Source organism: Otolemur garnettii, unplaced genomic scaffold (assembly GCF_000181295.1).
Source record: "Otolemur garnettii isolate 467f Iridium unplaced genomic scaffold, OtoGar3 scaffold00143, whole genome shotgun sequence".
In the NCBI taxonomy this organism is placed as follows: domain Eukaryota; kingdom Metazoa; phylum Chordata; class Mammalia; order Primates; family Galagidae; genus Otolemur; species Otolemur garnettii.
This window is the reverse complement of record NW_003852538.1, coordinates 443,760-454,449: the sequence shown is the minus strand read 5'-3', so window position 1 is coordinate 454,449 and position 10,690 is coordinate 443,760. Positions and strand designations below refer to the sequence as shown.

General features: G+C 39.9%; 1 protein-coding gene across 1 annotated transcript in view; it reads right to left on the bottom strand.

Annotated features, from left to right (window-relative positions):
* KCNMB4 (potassium calcium-activated channel subfamily M regulatory beta subunit 4) overlaps positions 1-10,684 on the bottom strand; it is a 75,886-nt gene extending 65,202 nt beyond the window's left edge. Inside the window, exon 1 of the mRNA XM_003798933.2 lies at positions 10,345-10,684. Within this exon, the coding sequence (XP_003798981.1) occupies positions 10,345-10,680 (336 nt within the window). The 5' untranslated portion in view covers positions 10,681-10,684. The remainder of the gene's footprint in view (positions 1-10,344) is intronic.
* Positions 10,685-10,690: the final 6 nt, after the last annotated feature.

Sequence of the window (10,690 nt, the reverse complement as noted above, 5' to 3'; positions counted from 1 at the left end):
CCTTGTCTCAATGTCTCACCATTCTGACAGCAGCTGTGGGTTTTCCATAGGTGCTCCCTTGTCTCAATGTCTCACCATTCTGATAGCAGCTGTGGCTTTTCCAGGTTGATCCCACCCAGCATCCAATTATTGTATTTTGCTGCATATAATGCACACCTACATTCCAGCCCAATTTTCAGGAATGTGTCCCTGGAGAAAGTAGCTGGCTATTGACCAGGAGACACACATCTGGGAAGGGCTAGTGTTCCCCTGATACACATGCAGGTCACAGGACCTTCCTGCAGCCACCTGCTCTGTGAAGGTTGCCTCTTTCCTTTCTCCTGGGAGCCCTTCTCTCTCTGCCACAATGAGGTCTGAGATGGCCATGGGGTGGGAGCTTCTGAGGCCAATTGGCCTGTAGGCAGCTAGGTAGATCCCTGGGGCCTCTGCAGGGCCTCGGCCTTCCCCCTGTATAGCTGCAGCCTGCCTTGTCAGCCCTGCCACCACCGCCTCCCCAGGTTGTGCTTGTTAGAAGCTGCTCCAGCATGTTTCCACCAGATCCTGGATTCTTCTGGACTGGAGCCCTGTGCGCCAGCGGCCACGTATGGGAAGAGGCCTGCTGGGCTCCTCCTTTTCCAAGATGTACTACTCATATATAACACAATCCTTATTTTTACCTAAAATATTTGAGCAAAAAAGTACACATTATACATGGAAAAATATCGTAACTCAACAAGATTATATCTAATTTTTCACCAGTACAAACAGTTCTGCAATTTGTTACTTGGACACTGAGTTCCTTTAGGATGAAGTTCCTGTGTTATCAGGTACGTACAGTATCAGTTATACTTGGTATGTCTGATTATTTTCCTAAGTTACTGAACTAGTTTTCCAGCAATGAATAAGACTATTTTCTCCAATCCTCATCAATACTTGATCTTATGAAATATACAAAATTTCCTAACCTGATGATGGATGAGGAGTATGAAATGGTATTTCATGACTTCTGTCATCTGAATTCCTTGAGATTACTGGAATTGAGCTTGTTACATTTATTGGACATTTAAGTTTTTCATGATTCGCATTTCTTATTAATTGTCACTGCCTATTTTTCCATTATGTCACATATATGTTATTTTCCAGTTTGTAGAAGATATTCAGATATTTCACATATACGATAATCCTTTATTATTTGTTTTGCCAATATCATCCACCAGTCTGTGGCTTATATTTTCACTTTAGTCACCTAGAAATTATTTTAATGTGGTCAAATGTGTCAATAATTTCTTTTATGATTTGTCTTTGAGCTCCATTTAAGATATCAATTTTAGGCCTATATTATAAAGTTATTTTCCTGTGTCAGCTTTTAAAAGTCTTATGGTTTTCTTTTTATGTTTAGATTTTAATCTATTTAGAATTTGTGTACCTGAATGTGAAGTATGTATCAAATTTTACTTATTTTATGTGGAGAGCTAATTATTCAATCATCATTCATAAGTTTATTCTTTCCTTGCTGAATTTCCCATATGTTTCACATCTTTCAGTAAAGATGAATAATTTTTTTCCCAAAAAGTTTCATATAGTTTGTTACATTATTTCTGTTAGCTTATAGTTTTAGTTGCAGACAGAAAAACTAGCCAGGTGTTGTGGTGGGTGCCTGTAGTCCCAGCTACGCAGGAGGCTGAGGGAAGAGGATCCCTTTTGAATAATGCATGAGTTTGAGGTTGCTGTGAGCTATGATGCCATATCACTCTAGCCTGGGAGACACTCGTTTTTTTGAAGAAAACGTCAAGGAAAAATGTTAACAGCACTCCAAAGTCTACCTTATTTTTTTCACAACTGCAAATTCTCTGATTTAACACTACAGATTAATTTCACCTGACTATGAACTTTACATACGTAAAATAGGATAATATAGAATATATTCTCTCTAATCACAGATTTAGTTGGGATTCCAAACATTTCAATATGTAGAACTTTTATCATTTAGTTCAAAATATGTTTTCAAATTTCCATTGTGATTTCCTATTCTTGGTCTATGGGTTATTTAGAATTTTATTATATACTACTCAATATACAAGCATAGGGAGATGTCTACTTCTCCCTTTTGTTGTTTATTTCTAGTTTAATTTCACTAATCCAGAACATGGTCAGTTTTTAAAATGTTACATTAGCAGCTTGGCACCCATATCTCAGTGAGTAGGACACCAGCCACATACACCAAGGCTGGCATGTTGGAGCTCGGCCCAGGCCTGCTAAACAACAATGACAACTGCAACCAAAAAATAGCTGGGTGTTGTGGAGGGCACCTATAGTCCCAGCTACTTGGGAGGCTAAGGTAAGAGAATCGCTTAAGCCCAAGAGCTTGAGGTTGCTGTGAACTGCGATGCCATAGCACTTTACTGAGGGCAACAGAGCGAGACTTTGTCTCAAAAAAAATAAAAAAATAAAAAAAGGAAACTAAAATGTTACACTACCACTTAAAATGATGTACTCTGCTACTATTGCACATACAGTTTTATTTATGTCAATTGGTTCAGCTGTTCAATATGTTTTTCAAACATGCGAGATACTTACTGATATTTTTTATGTCAAAGTCTTTCATTTTCATGACAGACTCATGTATTTCTACCTTGAGTTATCCTTTCTTTCTGCTATGTATTTTGAGGTTATATTTTTAGGTACTTTCCAATATAGAATTGTGATAGGCTACTGAATTGACCATTTATAATTATAAAATATCATTTTTATTATCTCTAGTAACAGATTTTTCTTTTGCTTCTAAATCTATTATATTTCATATAATACAGGCACTTCAGCTTTTTTCCTATATTGATACATGTATAGTATATATTTTCTCATATTTTAATTTTCAACCTTTCTGTGCCCTTATATTTTATGTGGCACTCTTGAAAATAGCATATATTTGGTGATTTGTTAAGTCTGACAATCTCTGCCTTTTTATTGGAAGAATTAGTACATTTACATTTAATGTAATTACTTATATACTCAGGTTTAAATCTATTATCTTATTTTTCTGTATTATTCCATCTGCTTTTGTTGCCTTCTTTTAGACTGTTTGCTTTGTATTACTTCATTTTCCCCACCTTGAGTTTTTAGCTATAACACATTTTTTACTGTACAAATTCTTGAACTCCAATACAGTACTACTAAATCAGAGACTTTGGTGGTGCTTCTGGTCAATGGGTTTACAATGAGACCTGGGAATGTGCATGTTAATGGTATCACTGACAGGAAAAAATGATTCCAGAATAAGAGATTTGAGGGAAATAATAGTAAATTTTGTTGCCATTTTTATCCTTGAAATAGAGAAAATAAAACACAATTATGAGCAGAATTGAGAATATAGCCTTAACAGTTTTATCTGGTTTTCAGTTTCTTAGATCCCTTTAAAAATAAAGTTCTGATAATTTCATAAATATATTTATTAATCAAGCAAGAATGGATTAAACTCTCACTCTCTAGGATTTAACTTTCTTCAGTGAAATAACAATGTCAATGTATGCTGCTGCAATAGTTACACTGGAATTAGTAAACTGGGCATTGGACAAGGGTTCAAAATCCACTTGGGCTCCTGCATCAATTTGATGAATGATATAGAAGAAGCAGGGCTAGATATTTGGGGGGGTCTTCAAATATAATTGAGATCTTCATAAATGATACCACAAATGGAAGTTAGAGATACATCATGATAATCTCACACAGATAGATCTTAGCATCCTGCAGATTAGGTAGTTTCTAAAGAAGTGTAATACTGATCAACTATTAACATATTCTGACCAAGTCTTTGAATATCTAATCATATTAATTACCTACTGAAAAACCTTCCTTAGCTTCTGTATTGTTACCATAACACAAAACTTGGTGTCTTCAGGCAACACAAATTTATCATGTTAACAATTCTGGAGGTCAGAAGTCTAGAATGGGTCTCACTGAGCTAAAATCCACATGCCAGCTGGACTGCATTCCTTCCTGGAGACCCGTTTACTTGCCTTTCCCTGCATCCTTTTTAACGGACCTAATTTTCTTGGCTGATGGTATTCTTCTGTAATCAGAGCTAGCAATGGCTGGCTGAATCCTTCTCAAATTGCGTGACTCTGAACTCTTCTGCCTCAGTCTTCCACACTTAAGTATCCTTGTGATTATACTGGGTTTATCTGGATAATGCAAAACAGTCTCCCTATTTTAACATCAATTGATTAGCAATTTTAACTCCATCTACAACCTTAACCCTTTGACTACAGAGAGCTCAGGAAAAAAAAGTGCCTACAGGCATCACTAGCACCAAAGAACATCTTGGTTGAGCGCCTATAGGCTCTGTTCTCAGTCAAAAGGTTAATTCCCCTTTGCTACGTCAAGTATTTGTAGATTTTGGACCTTAAGATGTGGACATCTTGGGAGGGCGGAGGCATTAATCTTCCTACCATGACTTCCCAATGCCTGCCAAACCCATCCTGGTTGTTAAGGATCTCTACACTATTGGACTCAAAATTCTCTCCTGCCTATCCTAAGACCTCATTCTATATGTCCCGTGTTCCAGACACACCAGTCTATCCACTAATTACCCAACACATCCCACACTTACACATCTCATAGCTTTGACTCTTTGCATTTTCTCTTCCTGGATGTTCTGTTCCTTCCTCCCCATCTATCCTCCCCACCAAGTTGAAATTCTATTCATTCTCAGACTCATGGCAAATGTTTCTTTCTCCACGAAGCTTTTCCCCTACCTTTTCCTGCTAGATGTTCATATCATAATGTTATAGCTCCCTGTAGAATGTAGAATTTTTCTTTGTTTATTAGCTATTTGTGTTCCTATGTTCTCTGTTAGGTAATAAAATTTCCTTAAGGCAGAGACTCACGGATTCACCTTCTTTAACAGGTGTTTATTAGGCACACATAAAACTGAACCCCTTCATCAATACTCCTGCAGACCTACTCTGCCTCTAGTTTTCCCCATTTAGTAAAAATCAACAAAAACCTCTGTTCACCTAGCTGTGCTCAACACAAACCACATCTCTCACATCCAATCCATCAGTGAATTTACATGCTACCCACTGATCTAAGCCCCCACCGTCTTCTTCCTGTCCTACTGACTCCCTGTTTCTAATCTCGCCTCTACACCTCTCACAAGGGAACATGCATCTGCCTGCATGCACACACATACGTACATATACAAATTCTATTTTCAACTCAGCAGCCAGAGGGATCATTTACATTTTTTAAAAGTCTGTGTCTGATTATATATCTCAGCCCTGCTTGGTGTCAGCTTACCCTCATGCTTGGACTCAATCCAAAGTCCATCTCATGCCTTTTGGACCCTAACCTCATCTTCCACGGTTTTCTACTGTGCTCACTCACAGTTCCTCACACAGACCTGGCAGGTACTTGTCTCAGGGAATGTGCACTTGCTAGTTCCTGAACTAGTGGAACACGCTCCAGACAGTCGCCCGAGTCATTCCTTATGACATTTTGGTCTCTTTGCGTTCCCTCGTGTTCTCTGAGTCTCAGTGCAAATGGCACTTCATCAGAGCCATCTTCCTTGACCCTCCTGTTCCCGAGAGCAGCCCTGTGTTTCTCCTATCACTGTCTATACTCCTCTCCTGCCTGAACTGTCATTACCCACCTATCACTACATGCCATTACATTATAAATTTATTTCTTATCTGTGATTTCCCACACCTTAACATAAACTCCATGAGAGCAAGAACTTTGTTTTAATATCTATCCTAGCTTCAGAACCTGGAACCACACACTGCACAGAGTAGGCACTTAGTGAATATTTGGTAAATGACAATCATTGTATGCTTCTTTTTTTTTTTTTGAGACAGAGCCTCAAGCTGTCCCCCTGGGTAGAGTGCTGTGGCATCACTGCTCATAGCAACCTCCAACTCCTGGGCTCAAGCAAGTCTCCTGCCTCAGCCTCCCAAGTAGCTGGGACCACAGGCACTCGCCACAACGCCCGGCTATTTTTTGGTTGCAGCCGTCATTGTTGTTTTGATGGGCCCGGGCTGGATTCAAACCCGCCACCTTAGGTGTATGTGGCTGGCGCCTTAGCCACTGGAGCCACAGGCGCTGAGCCCATTGTATGCCTTCTTGATTCTCACCCAGTTATATGATCATAATAGATGCTGAAAAGGATTCACTGAATCCTTGAATTTTACATACATACTAAACATTATTTAATATAATAATCAAAAGAAAAATAAACTAGAAAAACTACTTTTTCATGGAGAAAAATAAAGATAATGAAGAAGTCATTACATTCCAGTTAAGCCCTTTTATTATGTAGTTCTGATACGATGGCCCTCCCAAGAGTATAAAGTATATCAAACTGAATACTCAAGGAAGGCATTTAACAAACTACGCCCAGCAAGTCACTGGGGCTGAGTGTACTAGTGGATGTAAAGGACACCAAAGTGATCACAAGTCAGTATACCCTGCAGTTTGCATTGAGCTTCTGGGGAAATATGTAAAGCCTAAGCCTTTAATAAGTTTTACTTTTCCTCAGGGCATTTCCCTTACATTTTAGAGTACTGGTTTCTTAGAAAACAGACTTTTAGCCTTTTGTTTTAAAGACTTGTCTTTTTCTTTTTTGAGATAGAGTGTTACTCTGTTGCCCAGGCTAGGGTGCCCTGGAGTCAGCCTCGCTCACAGTGACCTACAACTCCTGGGTTCAAGTGATTCTCCTGCCTCAGCCTCCTGGGTCTATAAGTACCCACCACAATGCCCAGCTAAGTTTTTGTTTTTAGTAGAGATAGGGTCTCACTATTGCTCAGGCTGGTCTCAAACTGCTGACCTCAAGCAATCCACCCACCTTGGCGTCCCAGAGTGCTAGAATTGCAAGGTGTAAGCCATAGCTGGGCCTGTTTCTAGGTTTTTATTAACAGAGGAAGAAGAAAGTCAAAACAAAAATAAAATACATAACCTCTAATTCCTCATTTTTCCCTGTCCCACAAATAAGTGAATGATTATTAAAATTCATCTTTTCTTTGCCATCTAATGTAAATACTGATGCAAAACCAAATGTCTAGAATCAAATTCATTTCACTGAAACTAACCAACTTTAAACTACCATATATGCACGAATTGCCTTGAGTCCTCCTTTTTATATCAACTCCCTAAATGCAACATCTTTTAACCTGAAAAGGTAAGGTTTTTGTTAAATCTTAAAAAATTGTTTTTAAAGATAGGGTCTCCTTTTGTTGCCCAGTCTGGATGGGAACTCCTACCACCTCAGCCTCCTGAGTAGGCGTGTGCCACCACACCAGGCTCTAAAAATATAAGTATTAATTACAGTGAATCTTTTTGGGTTCTCAAGTTGCTTTTCTTGAACAGTAGATGAGCACATTTTCTAGACAGTAGTTTAGTCTTTTGTATACAGTAGAACCACTTGAGCAACTTTTCAAAAATACCAAAGCCCAGGCCCCACCCAAGACCAAGTAAGAATCTGAGGGTTACACCCAGGAATAAAAATGGCCTTTCTAGGTTCCCAGGTTATTCTAATGTGTAGCCACACATAGGTGAGAACCAAAACTTTTGCCACATACAAATTGTTTTTAAAGATAGGGTCTCTTTGTGAGTCACAAAGGGACAGTATGGTGATGGAAACAGTAGCAGTAGGAAACTGATGCAAAATTTAGATTTTGCCAGAGTTAATCTACAGAGCAGATCACTTCCTTGTGGATAATTAGTTGACTTGAATACTCTATTACATGACTGGATGCAGTGATTGCTTAAGACAACAGGGATATGAATTAAAATAAAAATAAATAAATTGAATAGGAATTAAAGATATTTAAAAGAAAGTACCGGCCAGAAGATCAAATTTATACCCCTTATCTTCTCAGTATTCTATGGCTTAAGAAGTTACATATCAGTAATATTCTTTTCCCTTCTCTGCCTCTTACTGAAATTAATACAGCAAACTCAAGGGAGAAGAAAAAGTCCTTATTCTATTTTTCCAAGAAGTGATATCCTAAATGATGTCTTGTGATGGCAGGTGATATAGAAGAGACGGCTGAAGGGGCTTAGAATCCAAGACATTGTAGGGAAGCTAGATGCTCTAGGAAGGAGTGGGTGGAGAACCTAGGTCTTCAATAAAGAGGGAAGGTAAGGCAAAAAAAAGATCTAGGCAGCCAAGATGCAACAGGAATGGGCAATAGATAGTGTCTAACAGCAAGGGCAACATGAAAATATTCTGCTTATGAACTTGACTCTGGCACACAAGAATTACCAGACTAAGCAGTTAATTTGTCAAAAATAGAAAGGTGATGCTAGAGAACAACCTTAGATTCTATAAATGCTACAACACAATCATGCTATGGATCAAGAGTGGTGTGGCTGAGGAAATCTTGTCTAAATTGACTAGGATACTGTTTATGACTTTCTGCAACGAACATATTTTTCTCTAGTTCTGTTATTTTTCTGAATAGTTTACTTCATAAGATATTATTTTGTTCAGATACTTCTTCAAAACAATTGTTGCCAAGATCTGAATTGGAACTGGGGGAAAACACAGGTTATTTGCAGCAGAGAGAAGCTTAGCATTACATAAAGCATTCCAATTGCTTCCAAGTGATTTAAAAATCAGTGTCCTAATATTCCAATTTACTTTTTCTTTCAGATCCTTCAAAACTGCCTGGAAACTGTGAAGCAGTCTTTTGTAATAAATTCTAATTTGTCAATGTCTTGATTAGATATTAGTCATTTACTGGTACAGATATATGCAATTTATTAATGCCTGAACCACTATCTTAAAATAATTAGCAATGTTTCACCAACTATAACAACTCCTAAATGAAGAACTACCATAGAATTTCCAAATCATTACTACTGCTTGGCACTTTTCTTTGATATTATTGGTTTAATTTGGAGAAAAAACGTTTCTGAACCCATGATAGTTCTTTTTAAATTCCTGGTTAGTAAGCAAATTAACTTACATTAGTCTTTGAGACATCATCATTTCTTCCAGACCTGAGCATTGAACTCTAAATTCTACATTCTAAATTCTTATTCCTACATATTCTGCTTAGGTAGCTTTAATTTTTAAGATAAATAATCATTCATTTGTCAGCAGAAGCATTCTTCTGAAAAGAGTCATTTTTTTTAAAAAGAATTCTCTTAATTTCTCCAATTCAATTATTTATTGAAATTTTACTGCAAAGCAATGGCAAATTTGTTTTAAATACTTTTAAAATATACAGTATTTTTCTCCTTCTGGATTCATATATCTTGTCACATTTAATAGAAAATTTTCCCGTGTACATAAATTTATTCCTTTCTGGACTATTTTCGGGCTCGATCTTGAAGCACAGCTCTCACGAACAGGAAAAATGACAGGAACTTTCAAGCAGACACACCTTTACCTTGATAGCTGAGCACCAAGGGGAACAGAAGAGACCAAGAGAAGAAAAAAGAAAACCTGTCGTGTAAAACCAGGTGCACTACAAAGCTCAATTAGTTCACAGACCGAGGACACTGGTTTTTATAAGTTTTTTTTCCCTCCCCTGGGAACAGTTTTCTGTGTCTCCCTCTCTTAGCTCTCCATCGGCAAGTCCTAACCAGCTTTTATCTTTTTTTTTTTTTTTCTTTCTACTAGTGAGGCCAGAAGAAGTTGCAGGGAAGGCGCCCTCAGTACCCATCAGTGAAGGCTTTCTATTTTCAGTAAGTTTCACTGTTCTCCAGACTGCTCCTGAGGTCTTCTAGACCCTTTGGAGAATCTATTTCATGAGAACTAGGGGGCCTCAGAATGGAACCACAGATATTCCCATTTCATTCCAGGTCGTCTGTCTGTCAACCCCCAAAGGCTAATCTTTGAACCACAAAGTTAAAATGTCTGTGGAGAGACAAAACGCAAGGAACTCTAGCAACTTTCCGCAAGCTGAAAGATCCTCTTGACTCGTCACAGAAGGTCATTCCACCCGAGTTGTTGACGCGGCAGGTGAAGCTGACCTGGACTGTGCACGGGAGTAGGTGGCTGCCTGCTAACCACCGGCTTTTGCCGAGGAAAAGTTAACTTCTCGGCTCCCTCTATTTCTCCAAATCCCGTCTGGTAGGCACAGGACCCTTTTTGAGGTCGAGGCCTCAAAATCTGAGACAGGTGTTAACGTGAGCCTCTGAGTACCACAGGTCGCCGCCAACGAACCCCGCCGAAGGACCCTCGCCCTACGGCTCCCCTATATCCTCTTTCCCGGTTTGAGCACAGCCTGGCCCCGGCCACGCGAGCACGCTCCGAGGCCACACCGTGCAGGGTCTCACACCCAGCTGCCCCCAGACCCCCAGAGCTCCCGCAGGGACCTCGCGTCCTCCGCGGGCAGCCCGAGGCGCGCGGCGCGTCCTTACCTTGGGGTTGGTCAGGAGCTGGTGCTCGTCGCTGTGCAGCAGCGCCCTGGAGTTGGACTCGGAGTTGTTCACGTAGACCTGGACGCAGGGGTACTGCGAGGTGCCCCTGCAGTCGGCGCCACAGGTGAAGGTGCACTCGAACACCTCGCCGATCTGCTGCACCGACAGCACCGTGCAGTTGGCCGCCGTGGCTTGCAGATCCTGCAGCGCGGGACTGAGCCAGCAGAAGCCGAAGATGAAGAGCGACACGACGCCGGAGATGATGAGGAACAAGCCGAGCCGGATGCTCTTGTCCTCGGCTTCCGTGTACTCGTAAGCCACCCGGAGCTTCGCCATCGCCCCCCAC